The following is a 23,147-nucleotide window of genomic DNA, read 5'->3' as shown; positions in this document are numbered from 1 at the left end:
TTTGTTACCGGCCTCCCGTCCGTGAACGGTCTGGACACCATCCTCACCTTTGTGGACCGGTTTTCTAAGGCGGTACACCTGGTCGCCCTGGCCGGCCTCCCCTCCGCCAAACAGACAGCTGAGCTCTTCTTGGGCCATGTCGTCCGGCTTCACGGCTTCCCCAAGGAAATAGTCTCCGACAGGGGGCCTCAGTTCACCGCCAGGTTCTGGAAAGCCTTTTGCCGTCTGATTGGAGCATCTCCCAGCCTCTCGTCCGGCTACCACCCGCAGACCAATGGGCAGGTTGAACGGACCAATCAACAACTGGGACGCTTCTTGAGGTGCTTCGTCTCCGCCCAACCGTCGCTTTGGCCTCGTTACCTGTTGTGGGCTGAGCTGTCTCACAACCTTCACGTCTCTTCAGCCACCGGTCTTTCGCCCTTTGAAGTCTGTCATGGTTTTCATCCTCCTGTCTTCAGCCACCAGGAGGCGGAGGTCGACGTGCCTGCTGCCGAACAGATGGTCCGCCGCTGTCGTCAGGCCTGGATCAAGGCACGGGCTGCCATCTCCCGCTCCAACATTCGGTACGCTGCGCAGCATCGTCGCCGCCACCGTCCGGGTCATCCTTTTCGGCCGGGGGACCGCGTCTGGCTCTCCACGAGGCACCTGAGACTCCATACCGAATCCAGGAAACTCACTCCCAGGTTCGTTGGCCCCTATGAGATCACTGCCCGGCTCAACCCCGTGACTTACCGTCTCCGGCTTCCATCCGCCATGAAGGTCCACCCTGTTTTCCACGTCTCCCAGCTCAAGCGGCGTGTTGCTTCCTCGCTGGCGCCCCCGTCCCCGTCCCCGCCCCCTCCCCGGTTCCTCAATGGGGACCCTATCTACGCTGTCCGGCGGCTCTTGGACTCCCGTCGCCGGGGTCGGGGGTCCAGTACTTGGTGGACTGGGCTGGTTTCGGCCCTGAGGAGCGCTCCTGGGTGCCGTCCCGCTTCATCTTGGATCCCTCCCTCATCTCGGATTTCCATCGCCGCCGTCCTGGACCGTCGGGTGCCGGTCTTCGGGGGGGGTCCTGTCAGCCCTGTCAGCGGCTGATCAGCTGATTACGGGGCCGGGCTTAAAAGAGAGATGCCACTCACCTGTTCGCCGCTCAGACATCGTTCCCTTCATGTCAGGAGCTCCGAAACTTTGCCTACGTCAGTCTCCGCCTGATTCAGCAACTGTGAGTGTTTTTTCCTCTCAATTCTTTCTCTCATCCGAGCCCCGCTCGCTCTCCATTTGTAACGCCAGTTCCGAAGCCAAGCTTCGTGCACAGATCGTTACTAGAATAACTGTGTGTCTGTTCCAACCCACCGCTAGCCTTCGCCACGTTTGGGTCTAGCCAGCACGCCACACGGGCACGCCGAATTACTGTGTGTAATTCGCCCCGCCGTGACAGCTTCCATCTCCCGTTTCTGCTCGGTGACTACTCTACTGTTCGACTCTCCTTTTTCTCCCTCCCTCATGCTCACAGACACATAACAGGTATGGCAGTGAATTCTCCCTGCAGCATGGACTACACTGTCCATGAGGCTGCATTCTTTAGGGCTATACCTGTAACACTCTGCAACACTGATGTTAGACTATGCCCTTTCTATTTCTAGTTATTCCACGCCAGTGGAAACCCAAACAAAACATGCAATAAGAGGCTATAATGCCTGTGTCTCAATCTCACGGCACATGTCACCCATACTTGCGGCCCACATAAATGACATGAAGAACAAAGTAAAGCTGGTTTTCGGCGACGAGCCCGACACGGAAACCGACGTATTAGCCAAAGGTCCTTTTACTACAGTTCGGAGCCGCGGATCTGTTTTATATACGCGCGGAATAATCATACAGGAATACATTCATGTAGATGTAAAATGCACGATAATATTATTAAGTAATCCAAAGTAGAATACATTACTCTCATTGAGTAACTTAACAGAATACGTTACAAAATACATTTTGGGGCATGTATTCTGTAATCTGTAGTGGAATACATTTTAAAAGTAACCTTCCCAACACTGTGGTCATGGAATATCAGATCATTTACCACCTGCAAGAGAGTTGTTCAGTCACCAAAGTGGACAAGGAAAACTTTTACTGTGGCTGTGTGCCTGCTTGCTCGATCAATTGGCTGTTTGCTTTTCTTCCTTGTTTAGCACTCAAGGTCTGATCTTCCCTTGGAGGAAGTTTGTTGAACCATCAGCCTCACCTGTCTTTTTCCACCTTCACTGCTCATTATAACTCAAAAAGGCAGCAGGCTCTTTATATATAACTGGGAAATATGCATGTATATATACTCTAAGTGATTGTCTCTGTTTGCAAAATAGCATTCAGGATGTTCAAATCAGGTTTATTAATAGTCACAGCGGCAAAAACCCGACAACTTTTTGTTTATTACAGTTTGGTTTTCGCAATCTGAGTAATAATTAGAGGGCTAATTACAACCTACGTGGCTCTTCTAATTAAAACTGTCAGCTTGCTTTTGCTCATCTGCCTCTGTTACTCGGGTGTTGGGCTGCTGGACTGCAGGGTTCATGTCATGGAGAACCCTCAGGGACTAGCTAATAAGGAGGAAGAAGAGGGAGGGCGGTTGACAGCTGTTTGTGCCTAATTCTCACTGATTAGCTTCCTTTTGCGCTTAGTGTGTATGAACCCAGCACGACATCATAAGTAAAACACACAGTGCGACTGAAAAACGCAGTTTTATCCTTTGATACCAGTTGAGAAACCCTGTTCTTTTCCCTCAGAGATGTGAATCACATGTGCCTCGGTTAGCACAACTGCATGAGCTGTTATGTGTTGTGAGGTGTGTCTGAGAAATCGGACCAAGTTGTTGGGCTTTCTTTTGCAGTCAAGAGCAGGTATGTTTGGGAATGTGCTTTAGGGATTACGCCAGCACCGCAATTTCTAATAACCAAGAGGAGGAATATTTTGTTTTTCAGAGTTAATTGCTCAAGTGAACCCATAATTTTAATCTCAATCAATTACTTGCTTATTATACATGCAGACTGTGTGTGTGTGTGTGTGTGTGTGTGTGTGTGTGTGCTAAATAGCTGTTGCAGTGATTAACTCTGCTGGCTCTCTCTTCATTGCCAGTCAGAACCTGTTTGACCAGCTTGGGGCCTAAACACGCATAAGAGAAGATGAGCTGTTCTTTAAAGACATACCTTTTTCATTATAAAATCCATCCATTCATTCATTCATTCATTCATTCATTCGTGAAAGCAAAAAAAGCCTCCCTGTTCGTTGCACTACCTTCCTTATTCATGCATATGTATTATATAACACTAAATAGGCAAACCTATCAGCCCATTACTGTTCTCTAGGAACTGAACACTCAAACAGCGTTCATTTATCAGCACTGTTTAAGCACTAAATTGTTATTTTGTCATGTCACGAATCCTGCGCTTGAGTCAAATATGGTTAAACTAGAAATTAGACTTTTAATTTTGAGATGTAGACATGTGAGTCTCCTCTCTTAAAAAAAGAAAAAAGAAAGAAAATAAGGGAAATGAAAAGAAACCTACACCTGTCATGGAATTTGTGACACACCAGATCTTTTCTGGAGAATACCACAATGTGTTGGACTTACTGGTCAGAGGGATTGTTTTATCCAGCCTTTGCCAGCATAAAAACACGCAGCTGACTTTGACTCGCGGGCCAGAACTTAACTCGTCACTGAGATTTGATTTTGTTGTAGATGCAGCCCAGATCTTTTATTTTCACATGAAAGCGTGCCAAGTTATGACTGCACAGACTAAATTCTCCAACAGAGATACACACACACGCACACACACACGCACACACACACACACACACACACAGAAAGTCATAAACGGAGCCTTGGTTTAAATACTTTTGTGACTCTTCACTGCAATTCCACAGTATTTACAATCTGAATCTTTTAACATTTAAATGAAACAATAATGAATTCTCCTTTCCTGCAGTGTGCCAATGTGTAACCAATCGTTTAAACCTTCTGGGAACTAAAGAGGACCACTACAGGAACATGGTGAAGACCTACAGCAACTGCACCGTAATCTTGGAGAACCTGGAGATCACATACGTGGAGGATCACCGTGACCTGTCCTTCCTCCGGGTAAAAGCTGCACTTTGTTAGGAGTTGACGATAAGTATGCACGTAGCAGATTAGAGAAAGAGTGCAATTAAAAGTTGTCCAACCCTCTTGTACTGGATGTGTAGCCGCTTGCATTGCTTCAGTTCAGATATTTAAAATCAGTGGAGAGTGAATAGGTATGATGATTCAGTGTATTTATAATGCTACGGATGGAGCTTTGCTTAAGGTTGTGTAGGGTTTTGCACACTGGGCACACACACTCTCATGCAGGCTTGTACACACAAAGACAGAAAAGCATACAGTCAGCAGATATTATTCAGCGAGCTTTGTTTCCACTGATTGAAGCAGTGAAACCCTTTTTTGTCATTATACATATTATAACGAGATTAGAAACAGCTCTATAAAACTGCACATGTGCTTTAGTTCATTATAAAAACTATACAATAATTTAACTATACACTTAATATAAATATATAAATATAAATACACAGTGCAGTACTGGATGACAGAGACAGGCATAGAATTGATGATATTTCAGTGCAGATTACTTTTTGTGAGATGAAGAATCTTAAATGATGTCCTATTTTTTTTTCATCCTTACTTTTCTCTCTCATCACTTTACACCTGCCCAGCATCCACAGTCCAGATAAGACGACCCAGTATATTAATTAACATCACCAGGAGTTATTGTGGCTCTGTCTCTATCACCTCTTGAGCAACATACTGTACATATGTGCTAACAATTCTGTTAGTAGAACTGGTGGGCTGTCTGTAGCCTTAGAGGTAGACCTGAGGCAATATAGTCTGGCTGAAAGTTTTATGATTCATTGCTATCAACATGTTTTTGGCTTGTGAGCACGTCTGTCTGTTTCTTACAAATTTGATATATGAAGAATGCATCGAAGGAATCACTTACATGAAATATCTCAAGATAGATGTAATAAATAGCATCCATCACATACACTATATGAACAAAAGTATTTGGGCCACACCTCTTAATCTTTGAACCCAAGTGTTTTCAGTCCCATTGCAACAGGCGTATAAAATCGAACGCCTAGCAATGCAGTCTGCATTTACAAAGATTTGTGAAAGAATGGGTCATTCTAAAGAAAACACTGAATTTGACTTTGATACTATTTTAGGATCCCACTATTGCAACAATTCAGTTTGTGACGTTTCTTCCCTCCTTGATATTCCACCATCAACTCTATGTGCTGTCATTGGAAAGTGAAAGTGTTTAAGAATCACTGCAAGTCAGCCTGAAAGTGGCAAGTTAGAGGCCGGGGTCGCCGATACCTGAGGACCACGGTGTGCAAAAGTCACCAACACTGTGCCAGAGAAGATTTAAACATCCTCTGGTATTAATATCAGCATAAAAACCTGTGTGGTGGAAGCTTCATGGTATTTTTCCATGGCTAAGCAGCTCATTTAGGTGTAATGTGTAGGTGTGCCCATGCTTCTGAACATTAATTTACACACCTCTATCAGTCAAACTGAATGTGAGTCTAGCACAATTAAAAATAGGGCTTTGTCTGCCAGTGTTATGGACCATCAGTTTCACAGTTTTCTCTTAAAACATTAATGTAAATTTATCTAAATTCACATCACAGAAAATATAAGTTTTTTTTGTTATTCAAAATTTTGTCTTTTTTTTTTTTCCTCCAGTCAATCAAAGAAGTTGGTGGCTATGTCCTGATCGCCCTCAATACAGTATCCAGGATTCCTCTGGAGAACCTGCGCATCATTCGAGGCCATTCTCTCTATGATGGAAGTTTTGCTCTTTCTGTGTTTTCCAATTATAACAACTCTACAAATAAGGGCACTGATCAGATTCTTCTGACCAGCCTGACAGGTAGGTTGACCCCTAAATAATCAGGTTTTATATGACACTCAGCCAGTGTTATTACAAAATATGTAAATACTCCAACGTGTGCGTAGTAGTTCATATGAAGTTTTCTTTTTGCAGAAATTCTTAAAGGAGGAGTAAAATTTTTTAACAACCAGCTGTGCAATGTGGAAACAATCCAATGGTCCGATATTGTTAATGTTGGCACCATCAGCATTGATCCAACTCCTAGCAAAAACAAAAATTGTAAGTATTACTTTACACCAGAAGACAAAGATATAATTTGTTGCGAGTTAAAAGGTTTTTAAGTTGGTGCTTTGCAATGTTTCTTTTTCAATAGGTGGAAAATGTGACTCAAGCTGCTTCAATGGCTCATGTTGGGCACCTGGTCCTCAAAACTGTCAGACTTGTAAGCTCTGTTTTATCAATTCTTAGCTTATTCACTGCAAACAACAGCAAAGTAAAACAAATCTGTGCGCACAATCCTCCAATTTTTTTAATTTGAACATGTTTAAAGTACTGTAATGCACGGTGGTGATAGGGCATCAGAATCAAAAGCAGAACAAATTCATTCCTGGGCTTGGACACTCCACTCAACTTCTGCTGCTCTCATCTCCAGTGACAAAGCTGAACTGTGCCCAGCAGTGCTCTAGAAGGTGCAAAGGACCTTCACCGAGCGACTGTTGCAATGAGAATTGTGCCGCGGGGTGCACGGGACCCAGAGCTGAAGACTGTCTGGTGAGACAAAGACACTTTTAATGTTACTGTGTGATATGGTATAAACATGTGACCAAGGCCTGTGTTTACCAGCCAATTTTTTAGTTATGCCTTGCTAATATAGGTCGGATCCCCTTTTGCCTTCAGAAAACCTTAATTATTCATGGCATTGATTTTAAAAGGTACTAGAAACTTTCTTCAGAGATTTTGGTTCATGCTGACATGATAGCATCACACAGTTACTGTGGATTTGTCATCTCAGTACAGTGAACTCATTGTCATTGTTAACCGATGACAATGATCCATATTTACATGTGGTTTATGCCCAAATTCTGACTCTACCATCTGAATGTTGCCGCAGAAATCAAGACTTTTTTCTGAGGCAACATTTTTCTTTTGTTCGATTTTGGTGAACCTTGTTTGAATTGTGCCCTCAGCCGATATGGTCTTCTGCTGCCCTACCACATCTGCTTCAAAATTCGACATGTTGTGCGTTCGTAGATGCTCTTCTGCATACCTTGGTTGTAACAAGTGGTTATTTGAGTTAGCCTGCCCTCTAATCTCGTATTTTTAAGCACTGATGATTGCTGCTCACTGGGTATTTTCTCATTTTGAGACCATTCTCTTGAAACTCTAGAGATTGTTATGTATGAAAATCCCAGTAGATCAACAGGACCTAATTTACTCAGACCAGCCTGTCTCTTACCAAGAACCAAAAGGCTCTTGACTCACATTTCTTCGTCATTTCGAACTTCAGCAAGTCGCCCTGACCACGTCTACATGTCTAAATGTACTAAATAACGAGCACTTGAATAGGTGAACCCGGTGAGTGCATTTGTTTGCAATGTTACCACTGTGGTCTCCCACAGACATCGACCTCAAAACATGTTGGCTGAATATGCCTATTTTCTAAGGCTCACAGTCAAACAGAAACCAACACAAAGTCACCAAAACTAATAAAAAAACTGTTCCTAAATGCAGCACTACACTACATAATTCTGCTACTCCATAAGTTCTTGAAGAAGACCTTCCAACAGAATAAAGCTCTCACTCAGTCATTAGTTTTTATCATCAGAAGTTTGTTATTGGTTTCAGTAGAGATGAGATGTGGAGCGTCTGATTAGATCTTTCACTTGGCAGTGCCTTGAATAACAGCGTCTGTTCTGCCTCTCTGTGCAGCTATGAGTATTAAGCCAAGGCTGTGATAAAGGAATGCAGTTTTATCATTAGTGCGGGGCTCTGTTTTGGTCCCAGTGTGCTAGATGACACTTGTTTGTGCTGCAGGCCTGTCGGGACTTCCAGGATAATGGGGTGTGTAAGGACTCCTGCCCAAGCCTTCTGCGTTACGACCCCAACCTGTACCAGCTGGTTCCTAATCCGCATGGAAAGTACAGCTTTGGAGCCACCTGTGTCAAAAGCTGCCCACGTAAGGCTGGCTTTAACCAGATCTTTTTTTTTTTTTTTTTTTTAGTTTTTTCACCTATTTCTGTTAAACTTTTAATCCTAGACAGATATATTATGTTAGCATACATTTAAATGTGCATTGTAGCTATGACTCGACAGTCAAGATAGATAAAAGTAAAGTAGTCGCCAGTATGAACCTTTTGTTCCACATTGCGGCATGCTGACTTGCTGAACAGTTGCCCAGGTTGTCCTTCAGGGTTGTTAGACATTCAGTCGTTACAGTTTGTCCAAGTTTAATTTTAAAGTGTATAAATAAGAAAAACAAATGATTGAGAGCGTGTTAATGCAACAACTGCTTTTTATAATTTTAACTTGCACAGGTCTGTCCCTGTATTTCTGGGTTTATATTCTATCATCATTATTCATCAATAGTTAAACTGCTGTATAACTAATAAAAGATTATTTGCTGCAAAAAATTAAATTAAATTTTTAGTTCTTTTGATTTTTTTCCAGATATTTTATTTATGATTTTAAGACGATTTAATATCTATCCAGTGCACGATGAATATGAGATTATCATTATCATCATCATCATCAGCTTGTATGTTGCATATTTTTCCAGGTAATTATATTATTTCTGATTACGGAGCATGTTTGCGGACGTGCAGCGGTAACACGTATGAGGTGGATGTAGGAGGAGTCAGGAAGTGCACCAAGTGTGATGGGCTGTGTCCAAAAGGTAGGAAGATAAGTTGTTACTGTTCAATCTGGACAAATATTTCTCACCGTGTACAAAAAATAAAACGTGTTTGTAGTGGTCAAACTTGAATAAGACGCTAAGGACAATTTCTTACAATACCGTTTTCACAGAGGTTAAGTTGTAAAATGTAAACACAACAGAATGCAATAATTTAAATTATTTAACCCCTGAAAATAGTGCAGAAGAACAAACAAATGTCCAAACCGATTATTTTTATTGTTTTTAACTTGATGCAAACAACTTCAAAACGTTGGGACGGCAGCATGTTTACCACACTGTAAGTGCTGATGGAAATGTATATAACTCCTGCCAAGTTGAATCTTTATAATGAATGCACATTAGACACATGCACTAAATGCACATAAGATTTCAATTTCAAAGACATGTCACTCATCCTTAAGCTATTTCTGTTTGGTTTTATATTCAGAGGAACACAGATGCAGTACAATACAACTGAACAACATTTTTATTAAACTCAGTCATTTTACGGCATTTTAAACAACTGAGATGATTTTTTTTTTAAAGCAAATGATATTGTTTTGGTGAAAACTCATAGGCCAGATTTTATGCACCGACTTGTTAAAATGTTCAAGATGACCTGCTGAAGCGAGCATCAGAACAGGAAAGATTTTAGTGATTTTGATCGCACCAGACGGGTTGTTCAGAGTATTTCAGAAACTGCTGATCCACTGAGATTTTCCAGGATTTCCAGAGAAAATACCCAGTTAGCTGCAGATCTCTAGGCAATTAATTAATTAATTAATGCTGCCCATCTTTTGATGGTTGCTTTTAGCGAGATAATATTTCACATCGCAAAACTCAAATTATATGAAATTGGATTCTTGAACATGAGTTTGCTGTACTGAAATGACAAATCAGCAATAACTATGAGAAACTATTATTAAACTATTATGATTAACTATTGTTATTAACTAGTATTTTTTTTTAAATATTTCTTTAGTGTGTAATGGACTTGGAACAGGAGAATTGGCTCACGTTCTGTCTATCAATGCCACAAACATCGGCTCCTTTGAAAACTGCACCATAATCAATGGTAACATCGACATCATCACATCGATTTATGGGTAAGTCTGAGGTATGATTAGCATTGCTGCCTTTGTGCTCGATCACCTTTACCAGCAGTCAGTACGGTTTATTTTCTCAATTTTAGGGATAAATTCACCAAAACACCAAAGATGGATCCTGAGCAGCTTAATGTGTTCAAGACGGTTAAAGAAATTACTGGTAAGACTGTGTAAGGGCTGAGTCATGCATCGAAATGCGTGCATCTAAACAGTTTTACAGTCAACAAACCTTGTTGCTTCAGGGTACCTGTGGATTCAAACGTGGCCAGATACCATGAGCTCACTGAGTCCTTTTGAGAATCTGGAGGTCGTTCAGGGGAGAACTAAACGGTATGTTGATTGTAAAGACCCCCTGTTGATTCGAACCGCAGTGTCACCAGGAAGAAATTAGTTTTACACAACATGAGTGTTATTCAACCCTGTCACAAAATGTTTTTTTTTCTTCTTCTTCTCATTTTGTTCTCGTTTCCTATTTGGTAGCGGAAGCCGCAGTTTGGTTGTGGCTGGGCTCCATATCACCCACCTGGGCCTGAGGTCCCTCAGACAAATCAGTGATGGAGATGTGTTTGTCTCTAAGAACTCTGAACTCTGTTACACCGATGCAAAGCACTGGCAGAAGCTTTTCAAATCACCACACCAAGATGTTTATGTAAAGGGCAATGCCAACGCTGCCACCTGCGGTAAATTCTGTTTGTCTCACACTGGCTTCAGTCCCATCTCTGCTGTTGTTGTTACTTTTGATCATGCGCTGCACGAGCAAGATTTAATTACAGGAGCCTAATTTCAAAATTGGATAATTATGCGGGAAAGAGTTCTCACTGAGATTGTGTGTTTGGGTTTCAGCTCTGAGAAACGACACTTGCGACAGGAAGTGCACGGCGGATGGCTGCTGGGGTCCGGGCCCCAGGATGTGCATTTCATGCCGCGACTACAAGCGCGACGGGAGCTGCGTCGACTCCTGCAACATCCTGGAGGGGTGAGGGAGGCATCTCTCTGACTGCCTTTAATAAGTTTTGAAAAACAAACAAGCTAAAAACACAATAGGTCTGCATGCTGTACAGTTCACTCCTTCGGAGGCTATTTTTGTATTTCCAAGACTTTGACGCTAGTTGAGCCTGAGGATTAATTGACAGAAAAAGAAAAACAGATATGATGCGAAGCATTTTGAAATTCAGTCTCCAGTGGATTTAAGACAAACACTGGAGGTGAAACGCCACAGTCGCTCACATCTGTTTATCTTCGGAGACCTCTGTCAAACAAAGAATCTCGATGTGCTTACAGTTGGAAAAAAAAACCCCACATGTAACTGTTTCAGACAAGGTGTGTCATACTTTGTTATTGTCTATTTATTTATTTATTTTTTGCAGAGAGCCACGCGAGACAGTTGTGAATAAAACCTGCATCAAGTGCCATCCCGAGTGTCAGCCCATGAACGGGACCGCAACCTGCAGTGCGCCTGTATGTTTGCCATCAGCAGCTAAACTAATATTACAAAACAAAATACTTTGCAGTTGTGTTAAACAGTTCTGTGAGCGTTGCTTAGAAGAGATTAACATTTGCGCAGCGTGAAATCCAATCCAGACGCGTATGGGATCAGAACGATGCCACCTTGAAAGGAAACCAAAAAAAATATTGAAACTGAAAGAAAATATTGTAACTGAAATAAATGTACTGGTAAACTGGACTACCGGACAGGTGGACCTGAGGCCCCACCGCAATATTTTCGGTAAGTTAAATGTGTTTGTAAGCTAATCCGTAACTTAGGTCCTTAGCTAGCTACCTAGCTAGCTAAGATTAGCACTCAGCTGTAGGGTAAACTTGTTTTGTAAAGTTTGTTTAGCTAACCCGTGCAGGTGAATGAATTTACCCTGACTAAAGAAATCAAGAGAAACGCACCGGGCTGCTCAGTGATTAACTAACCACGGTTACTGTACTTTTATTATGAGTATTATACTGTAAGAGCAACAGGCTGGACTCTGCTTCTGCTCCTGTGCAGAGCTGATTATTAAATATGTGCAAACAGCAGCGTGTTTTCTGTCGCTTGCCACATGTGGAAGGACATTAACACAAACTTTTAAAAAGCTGGCACTTCAGTAACCCCTCATTAGTCAATAGCTACGCATTAAATAGCAAAGCCCGATATTTATGTACTGAAACCAACTACTTCCGCTTGGCAGCTTAAGTTAAAATGTTTAATTTTTCCTATGATTATTTTTTTTAGCACTGACTCTGTATATTTGTTTTTACAGAGTTTGTTGCAAATATTCAGGTTAAAAAACTGTCCAAATTATTGTTAATGAGTTATGTTCACAAAGTCACATGTGCAGTACTCTGTACAGCTTGCATCCTTTAAGACAAATAATTTGAAGCATTAATATTTCTTGTTCAATACCACTGCTGATAACTAGAGATGGCACAATACCACTTTTTTTATGTCCGATACTGACACCGATATCATAAATTTGTATATCTGCCGATACCGATATGAATCCAATATAGTGTGTTTTTTAATCAATAAAACTGTTTTGTTAATATCTTGTTGCTTTTTGTATAAGGTCATACTCAAGTTAAAAAAACAAAAAAACACTAAAGCTATTCTGTTATACCTGTATGCAAAAAATACACTGCACCCAAAATATTTCATAGTTCAGCAATACTGACCAATCTAATAAACTTAAACCTACTCCATCCTCTAAAACTCCCAGCAAAAAAAAAAATTAAAAAAATAGGGAACCACCCCCCACCCTCCACCTTGTGATGCTTAATCGATGTAATCAACTTTAATTTGATGCAGTGTGAAAAAAAAAAAGCACAGAAATCAATTATTTTTCAAAAATAATTAAATAGATTCAACATCTTTCTTCAACAGAACTGTAGACTGCACAGATGTTACCTTCCCAAAGGAAAAAGTACTATAGATTACTAGGGTATATTAGACTTAATAGTTACTATACACAGTAATGGACTTCTATACATTTTACATCAGATTAAAACTTTGGGTGTAAGATTCAGATAATTATTTATTAAAAGCTAGACATTTTAAATGAGAAGTATGTCTTCGTGCCCCCCTTTTTCCTGTTAATGCCCTATCGGCCCCCCTGGCTAAACTTTGCTAGATCCGCCCCTGCACAGTTACCAGCCGTCAGCTACGTAGAAAAGGATCCTGGTGTAGAAAGTAATATTAAATCAATTCTAACAACAGCTTATCAAGCTTAAACGTGCTGCTGTTGTTCAGCCGCTGGTTTCCTCTTTCTGGCGCGAAGTGGGCGATAAACAAACAAGAGAGATGGACTCGCACAGAAAAAGCCGATCAGCTGATCATTGATCAGTTTCATGATTGAAGTAGCAACAGCAGAGGGAGGGGGGAGAGAAGAGGCAGTCGCTCCATATATCGGTTGTTAAGCTTAACGCGGAAATACTTTACAAACATTCAGAGATGAACTTACACACTTGCTTTACTTCTCTCTGGGATAACTTCCTCGCAGATGAAATGCCGGATTGCTAGCGAGGCTACAAATACACACAGCCGCTCTATCACGTGAGGCACACTGCTCTGATGTGCTACGGTTATGAGCAGAGTTATGCCATGTCGCAAGGTTTTTGAGGTGCTTTTTTGATATTTAATGGATCGGATTACATTTTTTATTTCCCTCCGATATCCGATCCAGTAATTTACGTCAGATTGGACTGATACTGATACGTAATATCGGATCGGTCCATCTCTACTGATAACACATCCGTATGTTGTGACCAGGATGCAGCAGCAGACTGAACTAGGACTGAAACCTGCTCCATCGTCTCATCTTTGCAGATGTTCCTTTATAAAGCATCAACAACTCAAAGGTAAACATGATATTGGAAAATGTGTTAGTATATAAGGCCTTAAAAAAAATAAAATAATAAACAGCTCAGATGTCAGCAGAACTGTAGGACTGAACAACTTCAGATCCCGAGTGTGTGAGGACAGAGAAGGATCAGCTTTATTTCAGATTTGATAGATAAACTTTATAGTTCAGTTTGTGATGATTCTGTTCTCTTTGTGATTACAGGAGCTGCCCTCAGATTCAGACCTCAGCACCACCCAGTGACAGCAGACAAATCATCCTATATCTTCACTCTTTGTAGTAACTCCAAAATTAAGTGATGAAAACAGTACAAAGGTTAAAGTACCACATGTGCTGTCAGTGAAAGCTGCAGCTGTTTTATTGATAAATTTAAAGACAAAAAGTCAAAAGGATTAATCACTCATGTAACTGTGCCACTATATATCAGCATTAACAGTACCTCGGTTTGGTGTTTCAGAAAACTGCTGATCTCAGACATGCACAACTTCTGTTTTAAACACTGAATGTACTCAGCTACATGAAGAGCACATGATGTTTTCTGATACAATTAAATAAAACCCGATTAAAGTCAAAGGTTGTCACTTGTATTTTGAACTAAAAACTTGCGATCTGGAATTCTTTCACTATTTGTTGTCAATAGTGTGTTATTTACCATAAAGTAATTCAGAGTCATTCATACCAGAGTAACCAGAGAGCACAACATATATTTAACTTTCTACAGGACTTAAAGATATTATATTATGTAAACGTCCAGACCCTCTGAGGATTATCTGAGTACTTATAACATTACACAAAGCAAAGGTCTCCATCACAGTGTTCATGAAATGCTGGGTTTATCCCTCTTGTGAGGGAGTTGCTGGTGAAGATCACGAGCCCTGCTTGATCCCTGCGATGAGTTCAGTCTTCCTGGTGTTTCTGAAATGATGCCTCTCACTGTGGGTCAACAGAACATCTGGCACAGGACAGCTGTAATGGAATAAAGGGAAGAAGTTTTGAAAAAAATCTTGGAAATGACCTATATGTGAGAAGCAGATTTTGTATTTACTTTTTTTTTTGCCAATCAAGATAACTAAATGTATAATTTTCACCATACAATTACTAACCTTGTCATCTCCTGCACTGTCTGTTTTGGGCTCTGGGCTTGTCCTTCCCAACGCTCATGAGACTGCTTTTGTTGCACTGTGGTATGAGGTGCTAACCTGTTGACAGTGTTGGGAAGGTTACTTTTAAAATGTATTCCACTACACATTGCAGAAGTAACGTATTCTGAATACTTTACAACTACATGAATGTACTATTGCTGTGTGATTTATTACTATTACTGAAGGCTACTCGCCATACCAATACCAACTAGATTTTTAAATCTTAATATAAAATGAGTAACAGTAGGGTGGACATTAAGGTAAGGCTGCACTTTTTGCAACGATCTTGTATAGAAAACTATTCCGCGGGTATATAAAACAGGTCCGTGGTAGTAGTAAAGGGACCTGTGGCTAATACGTTGGGTTCCGTGTTGGGCTCGTAGCTGAAAACTAGCTATACTTTAGCTGTGTCCCAAAACGTCGGCTGCATCCTCCGGAGGCCGCATTTGAAGGCCGATTACGTCACAGCCAGGCGACGAAGGCTGTCCCAATTCGTCGACTCCTTGAAATGCGGCCGACAAATGCGTCCTTCATTTCCCCGAATATGAAGGATGGGTTGGGTGTGTCCTTTGTGGCCCACCATATCCCAGAATTCATAGCGCTGCCCAGCCAAATTTCAGCTGCCAACAATGGCGGCCGGTACTAAGTTTTAAAATTAGTCTTATTAATCATTCTGGGTCACAAAATAAACTTTTAACATATTTTCAGGCGAGAAAGTAGCGGTGTAAATTTCAAATATCTGCTTGGTTTATCAAGACATCGCATATTTGCAAAAGTGCGCCGACGTTTTCGGAGATGTCTGTTACCCACCCGCTCGATAGCAAGCCGGGGGTGTTTTATTTGTTCCGGAGTAAATCGGTTTGGCTGAGTTATTAGATTATTAGAAATAAAACTTTATTAATCCATCGGGTGGGTTCCTCCGGGATTTTCACAGCTGAATAAACGTCAAACAGAAAACTGATTAAACCGAAGTGTGAGACGGTCGATAATTTACGCCAGTGTCCTGTTATATTTTAGATAGCAAGGAGCAGACGGCTGAGTTTATTAAACTCCACAGACACAGCGGTGACGCAAATCTGAAGGCTAGACCGTCCCATTTCACAGCCTCGCACTTCCGGCCTTCTCGGTCTTTGAAGGACCCGGCCCACGTAGACCGCGAAGGCCGGGTCCTCCGAAGGATGCAGCCGACATTTTGGGACACAACTTTTGTTGTTTGGGTCAACTTTGCTAGCGAGAGACAGAGAGAAGCGTTGAAAAGCTGCTCCAACGGAACTTACTGTTTCAGAGGAAAACACGAACACAGTGTACAGTCGAGTCTTAATAGCTTACTTACAACTGGGCTCGTCAGGCACTCTTTTTGGCTGCAGTGGTTATTATTATATTTACCGTATTTTCCGCATTATAAGGCACACTTAAAATCCTTTAATTTTCTAAAAAATCGGCAGTGCGCCTTAAAATCTTATCTATGAATTCTGGCTGTGTTTACTGACCTCGAACCGATTTTATGTGGTACACGGCGCTCAAAAATCTGTCAAAAAATGTTTTAGTTGGACTTTGCTAAGCTATGAAGCCGCATTGCTTGATGGATTGTCTGAGCGTTATGGCTACCGTAGTCAGGAGCCTCGCGGCTCATAGTAATCTGGGTCCAAAACTCCATCCGCGTCAGGTCCCAAACAAACACTGTGTAAATTCTTTCATCTTTAATAAAATGATCAATGTTGGTGCTTTATCAGGTGTAACAATTAAGTTTAACATCCAGGCATCCGTGAAAACAGACTTTATTAAATTTAACGGAGTTAGAAGTTAGCAGGAAGTTAGCAGATAGTTAGCTCGCTAGTTTCGCTAGTTACCTAAACATGATATATCATGTTCTGACTGAGAGATTTCTGGGCAAAAATAAAACATACAGCTCTGCTATCACTTCCAACATGAATGTAGACAGAAAACGTTTGTAGGGTTACTGAAGTTGGGCTAGATGGTATATAATGCTGTGCTAGTGATCCCTAGCGACACTGCTATGTTAGCATACCAAAGCATAACACAGTAAACCTGGAGAATGAACGCTAACCTTTTTCCACTTGATAAAAGTTCCCTATGGTTTTTTTTTTTGACAAATGCAATCGCATGGAAAATTGCTGTAAACGGACCAAACTTCAGTAGGGGAGAGCAACTGAGATAATCCAGCCACAATATGAGGTTAGTCATTAATGTAAGATAAGATAACCTTTATTAGTCCCACACGTGGGAAATTTGTTTTGTTACAGCAGAAAGTGGACAGTGCAAAGTTACATATACTGTTGTTCCAGTGTTTATAGAGCAGCTACCAGAGAATTCAATATTAATGAATCAATGGTACGGAAGTGGAGGAAGCAAGAAAAATGAGTTGAGTAAAGTTTGACTTATCTGACTGTTTTGTTTCGTTTAATGCGCTTTATAAGTTGAGTCATGAGTTGGTTGGAAGACAATTGCTATCATAATCTGGCTACCCCTCCGGCGCCAGCTGCGGGCTCAAGGCTGGAGCCGATCAAAACAATCCCTGATAACGACTATGTTGAGACTGTTCCTTCCCATCCCATGCAAGGCCACCTGGGTTGGCTGGTAGACTGTTTACTTAGCCTGGCAGGGCGAAGGACACTGTCTCAGCTGAACTCTGGACACGCACACACATACATATACTGATACTGATAAGCACTCACCGACGCATCACCCTCCCTACCCCGGATCCAACGCCACCTCCAACGCTTACCTCCCCTCTGATGTGGACATCGGGTCAGCTGGAGGCGCAGTCGAACGATTGCAGCGGTCCCAGATCAGATGTACACACTGGAACTCTTTCCCATGTTGCTCGTCTGTGTTTTATTGTGCTATGGTGTGTTGATATCTGTCCATTCCTGTATTATCCTTTGTGTTACACATTTCGATGTTTTTTCCTCGCTACCTAGCCTGACCTGTCTCCCCAATGTGATGTTGTGTAATGTATGTACGGTCGGCAAGGTCTGTCATCTCGGTTGCGGGCAAAAGACCTGCAACTGACAAATAAAGGCTATCTCATCTCATCTCATCTCATAATGCGGTGCGCCTTATGTATGAAAACAGACCCGTTTGTCGACAGTGCGCCTTATAATCCCGTGCGCCTTATGGTCCCAAAAATACGGTACATGCTTCCAGCTCCCGTTTCTGGCTTTGACAACTCGTACTTTTCCACTCTCCTTTTTCTCCCTCCCTCGCTCACAGACACATAACGGGTATGGCAGTCCATTCTCCCTGCAGCACGGACTACACTGCCCATGAGGCTACATTCTTTAGGGCATTGCCTGTAACACTCTGCCTATTGCCTTCATATTAAATAATTTTTGTATAATAATTTTTAAAAATATTTCTTCACTCACAGGCCGTAAGTAGGGGTGACATGGGCAGCGAGATAGAGAGACAGGCATTAGAGCCTCTTATTGTGCATTTTGTTTGGGTTTCCACTGGCGTGGAAGTGCCAAAAATAGAGAGAGGACAGCCTAACATATGAAACAGGAAAAGACCGCTCTGTAATCCATTTATTTCAACATAGCAACGGTATTCTGAATACCACTTTTTTAAATGGTAACTGTAACAGATACATTTACTCATATTTTGTATTTTAAATACGTAACGCTTTTTTAATGTCACAATTCCAACCCTGCTACTTTATCCGAGATTGGACTGGCAAAATGACCCGAAATTGGCACTCTGGTAGAGTTACTTGGGTGTGTGTGTTTATAAGTAGTTTTAAACCTTGTGATCCACAAAACAGCATAACATTAAAAGAAGAACTGACTGCGTTACAGTCAGTGCGGGAGCAGCGGCTTCGCTCATGCGCAATTCATTTGCCGTTTGGACGCATAGGTGTGAACGTCTCCTGCCCTGATAGCAGCTGGGGGAGGAATATCCTCTGCCTGTGAGCGCTTTGGCACGGGTGAGGTGCCCACGGCAGCACCGCTGCTTGTTGAAAGTAAGAGCAATACGCGTTTTCACGTCAAAAAGTCGTCATAAATAGGTCTCCAATAACACCAGAAAAAGTCGCCAGATTTGTCGCTAGTCGCTTTTTAGAAAAAAGTCGCTAAGGGAGTCTGAAAACTCGCTAAATATAGCGACAAAGTCGCTAAGTTGGCAACACTGCAGCTTGGTCAGCACTAGTGGCCTCTATAACATATGCAAATACATGCGGGTCGGAATGCCCGCCTCCCCAGCACGCCCCCGGACACCAAAACAGTGCCAGCAGATTGAAACTGAAAAAATGGATTGAAACTGAAAAAAAAAATTGTAAGCGCAAACAAAAAATTTAGTTTCAATTAATTGTTTTTCACTATCATTTTTTTTTTTCACTTTCAATACAAGATTTTTCAGTACATTTATTTCAGTTACAATATTTTTTTTCAGTTTCAATATTTTTTTCGGCTTCATTTCAAGGTGGCATCGTTCTGATCCCATAGACGCGTTAGTTCTGCAGATTTGTCAGTCAGCAGCAGCCTTGATCAGCTGTAATGCAGTGCAGCCACAAAATGTGCAATCTGGTTGTTTTCTTTTTCTTTTACTTGGATAACTGGGAAATAAACCAGCCAATTATCACAACCTGACAAAGAGTGAGCAGGAGGCAGATTTAGGGAACGTATTTAATTACTGCTATTTTATTCAGGTGTGATCACTGCATTTAATTGTCTTTTCACTGGCCTGAACTAAAAAAAGAAAAGAAGAAGAAAAGAAACATGGAACTTTACTGCACGGGGCGTATTTGCCAAACATTTACTTTGAGAAATTATTACAATGAGAGAGTGTAGTTTACCTAATATTTAGAACTGCTCTCAATTGAGTCGTAAACATAATGAATGTTTATCTTTTTCTTTTTTTTTCTACTTTCAGGGGTCTGCTAACTGCACTAAATGTGCCAACTTTAAAGATGGACTGTTCTGCGTGTCCTAAGCTTGAAGCGTCCACTGAGGTGGTTCTTGGTCCTCTGATTAAAATCAGACATGTTGTTATTCAACACTGTAGGACTTTTGAGTGGTTTGGGGTGTTTTCCATTTAAAACAAACCGATTATGCCTGACTTAATTTCTTCTTCTTTTAAATGCTTTTTGGACCTAGAAGGCTTACGGTCATGTGAGGAGGGAAGTGTTGACAAGGCTCGCTGATAAAAGCTAAGAACACCTTGTGATTCTGTAGCTTGTCGAGGCACCTTCAGCAGCAATAACTTGAAGTAATTGTTTTCTGTGTGACTTATCAGTCTCTCATATTTCTTATTTCTTTACAACGTTTCTTCAGTTCATTGAGGTCATTGAGGTCCTAGTGTGGTGACCCACTAGAGGGCTCCACTCACACCCAAGCTTGGAGGAGGGGTTCTGTTGTGTTTGGGTGCGATATGCTCAGTTAATGTATGGAAGTGAATAAATAAATAAATAAATTTGTAGTGGAAAACTAGAGCTCCTGTGTCGTGTGTTCCATGCTTCCATATTGGTGACCCTACCTTGAACACGCAGCGAACCATGGAGATCGCCCTGGAGGGGCTACCGCCGGCCCTCTGCCTCATGCTGCGGCTACGTTTTCCGTAGCGCTGGACTTCTGGCTCCACGACCCCTCGTCATCGTTCATCCACGTGGAGGCTCTGTTTGCTCTCCACAGCATCTCGGCTGACGACACAAAATTTCATCATGTGGTGGCATCGCTCAAACCGGTAGCCACCGTGCGATGGCCCTCCTCCGGGACCCGCCCGCACATGGTAAATATGTCGCCCTTAATGACCTACTGCTGCAGTGATACACCCTCTCCGGTGCGGAGGGAGCCGAGAAACCTCTCTTCCTGTCTGTCCTGGGCGGAGACACGGCTCTTGAACTGGTGGAGAACATGTTGTCCGTGCTCCGTTCAGACGACAGGAATTCCTTTTCATCCATACTCAGCTCTCTTTTGTCTTCTGCCTGGACAAGAACATGTCAGGCTCAGGCACGGCAGGATTACTGACAGACAAGAAATGAGTAAAAACATAATTGTCATGTCTCTAATGTTTGTCAGACAGACCTCACTGATGTCATGTGATCTCCCTGAATATATGCAGGAAACATAATTGTGAGGAGGATGAATAAAGCTGAAGTAAGAATGTAAACCTGAAGCATCAGAGTTATAGTCGCTCATGCAGCTCACGATCCATCACTTCGAACACCTCAAAGACCTTTTAGAGCATCACTGTCTTTAAATTTGATTACAATCTCACCTATACTCTAGGAGAGGGTCGTGTTTTACTTTGTGAATAACAAACTAATGGTGTTCCAGTGTGACGTCCTCTGTGAAATCCTGCGGCTTTGTAACTCTTACAGTAAAAAGCTCATTATTACTCAGTGCTCTGGAGTGGTCTGGGTTGCTGGTGCCCTTCAATGTCAGTCTTTGCAGAACAAGGCGAGACGTCAGCTGCCTCACCAAGTACACAGACATAGATCTGAAACAAAGATGGCAGTGGGTCATAATTAGTGCTACATTAGTTACACCTCTGTAAAACAACAGGAGTCAAACACATGCCCAGAATTAAAATGACATTAATAACGGCAAGGAACAAGTAAGGCTGAATGAGGCTTTCTATTGAGGATTCTCATTCTCACACTCACACTAATAATAATAATGACATAAAGACATTTCATACACAGCAGTGTAGATCATTGATGTTTAGCTGGGTGCCATCATGTAAAGTCTCGACAACATCGCATACGCATATGTCTGTTTCATGACTATAGTAGGTTTCTTTGAGCTTTAACAGGATTTTCCTGCTGCTGTAACTGCTGTCAAACCCTTTTTGAGTCACTGCAGCCTGACCTTGCTTGTTGTTTTCTTCTTCCACTTTACTTTGCTAGAAATTCTGTTGTTTTGCTTTTGAGATGAGTCTAGAACGATGTGACTTCTTGTAAATGTATTTCTTTAAAAAGAACCGTGTGTGGCAGTATACAGATTACAGGCAGGAAGCACAAGCCTGTGAATTCACAGTGCATCTCAGCCCCTGATGTATGGTTGGGGGATTGATGTCTTCTGTAAGGCATCATGTCTAATGTAAAGGCCCCTTCACACCGACAGATTTACAGCATTTATGAACAAGAGTTCAAACTGACATCCTGAAATATGCATGAGAGCCAGGACACAGCTTCAATGTCTAAACGACAGCGTAATATTGTTGCTGAACCCAGAATCTCTGCTTCTTCCTTTTATCTTTTAGGGCCGTCATCGCTTCAACTTCTTTTTGTTTTTTTGTTTTTTTTACCGTTTGCTTTTGAGGATGAATTTTCCTTAAAATTCAGTGTGTATATGTGTTACACATCAGCTTAGATTGATCAAATCTGGAATTTCATGTTGCTTTTAGGCACTGCATTCGGCCTTTATAAATGTCACTATCTCATGTTTTTACAGGTCAGAAACCTGTGAACATCCTCACCTCAGCTGAATCTGAACATTATAGTTCTTTCTCCCACCTGGTAGAATTTCTCTGAAAAAATAAAAATCTGTTAAAGTCTATATTAACGGGCAAACTTGTTTCAGTTACTGCAGATTAAACAGCCAATCAAGAAACAGCCCTACCGGGAGACGAACAGTTTTCTAACTTGTTCTCCCTTCAAGATAAAATATTCCTCCTGATTGTCCCTCTGTGTAGTTGTCGCTCCTGTCAACAGAAACCTCAGTCTTTTTAAGCCACAATAAACACACACAACCCTAACCCTAACCTTACCGGCCAGTGCCTCGTGGGGTTGGGGGTGCCCCTGCCCTCTATCAAACCCTAACCCTAACCGTGGGGGGGGTCCCTAACACAAAAAACCAAAAAGACAAGAAGTCATGTACAAGAAAGAAAGACAAGCACGAAACAAACAGAAAAAGAGTGAGAGAAAACAAAGAATAACGTACACGAAACAACGGAAAGGATTTAAAGGAAGGGGGTGCCATAAACACAAATACAGTGAACAAAGGACGGGATGTCAAAAAAGACAGGGGGTGCCATAAAAAGACAAAGATAAACAAAGAGATGAAAGAAAAACAAAGAGAAAAACAGTAAGACAAAGAGAAAACAAGTCAAAGGAAAAAACAAGTAAAAGCAAAAGAATGTTTCACAAAAACTAAGAAAGAATTTTTCAACTAAAAGCACAAATGGGAGGAGCTAACAAAAGTATAAAAAGCCAAGGGAGGCAAACAGAAAACAGAAAGACAAAGACAAGACACACTGGGTCGGCCTGAAGAAGGCAAAAACATGCCGAAACGTCGCGA

General features: G+C 41.7%; 1 protein-coding gene and 1 long non-coding RNA gene across 8 annotated transcripts in view; one reads left to right on the top strand and one right to left on the bottom strand.

Annotated features, from left to right (window-relative positions):
• LOC100695445 (epidermal growth factor receptor) overlaps window positions 1-20,338 on the top strand; it is a 67,222-nt gene extending 46,884 nt beyond the window's left edge. The window contains exons 2-16 of one of the 4 annotated variants that reach the window (XR_002057188.2): window positions 3,960-4,111; window positions 5,756-5,942; window positions 6,057-6,182; window positions 6,277-6,345; window positions 6,556-6,674; window positions 7,938-8,079; window positions 8,680-8,796; window positions 9,779-9,902; window positions 9,989-10,062; window positions 10,145-10,232; window positions 10,383-10,582; window positions 10,746-10,878; window positions 11,270-11,360; window positions 13,657-13,745; window positions 13,952-14,244. Coding sequence is in view for 3 of the 4 variants with exons in the window: in XM_019347932.2 (XP_019203477.1) it covers window positions 3,960-4,111; window positions 5,756-5,942; window positions 6,057-6,182; window positions 6,277-6,345; window positions 6,556-6,674; window positions 7,938-8,079; window positions 8,680-8,796; window positions 9,779-9,902; window positions 9,989-10,062; window positions 10,145-10,232; window positions 10,383-10,582; window positions 10,746-10,878; window positions 11,270-11,360; window positions 19,780-19,839 (1,682 nt within the window). In the remaining variant the exon portion in view is untranslated. Of the gene's footprint in view, window positions 1-3,959; window positions 4,112-5,755; window positions 5,943-6,056; window positions 6,183-6,276; window positions 6,346-6,555; window positions 6,675-7,937; window positions 8,080-8,679; window positions 8,797-9,778; window positions 9,903-9,988; window positions 10,063-10,144; window positions 10,233-10,382; window positions 10,583-10,745; window positions 10,879-11,269; window positions 11,361-13,656; window positions 13,746-13,951; window positions 14,245-19,779 lie in introns of those variants that run through there. The other 3 variants (XM_025900556.1, XM_019347932.2, XM_025900557.1) reach the window with 3 other exon arrangements.
• On the bottom strand, window positions 14,064-21,521 carry LOC112842933 (uncharacterized). Of its 4 annotated transcripts, XR_003214988.1 has the most exons (4): window positions 21,245-21,521; window positions 20,383-20,869; window positions 14,851-14,946; window positions 14,064-14,713 (listed from the first exon to the last, which is right to left on the bottom strand). It is a non-coding gene; the product is annotated as an uncharacterized LOC112842933 (long non-coding RNA). The 4 variants fall into 4 exon arrangements; XR_003214991.1 differs by lacking the exons at window positions 20,383-20,869; window positions 21,245-21,521 and adding an exon at window positions 18,279-18,735; XR_003214990.1 differs by lacking the exons at window positions 20,383-20,869; window positions 21,245-21,521 and adding an exon at window positions 16,380-16,426.
• Window positions 21,522-23,147: the final 1,626 nt, after the last annotated feature.

The sequence above is a fragment of the Oreochromis niloticus genome, linkage group LG18 (genome assembly GCF_001858045.2).
Source record: "Oreochromis niloticus isolate F11D_XX linkage group LG18, O_niloticus_UMD_NMBU, whole genome shotgun sequence".
In the NCBI taxonomy this organism is placed as follows: Eukaryota; Metazoa; Chordata; class Actinopteri; order Cichliformes; family Cichlidae; genus Oreochromis; species Oreochromis niloticus.
Note: the sequence above shows the minus strand (reverse complement) of the source record. Positions and strands in the feature narration are given on the sequence as shown.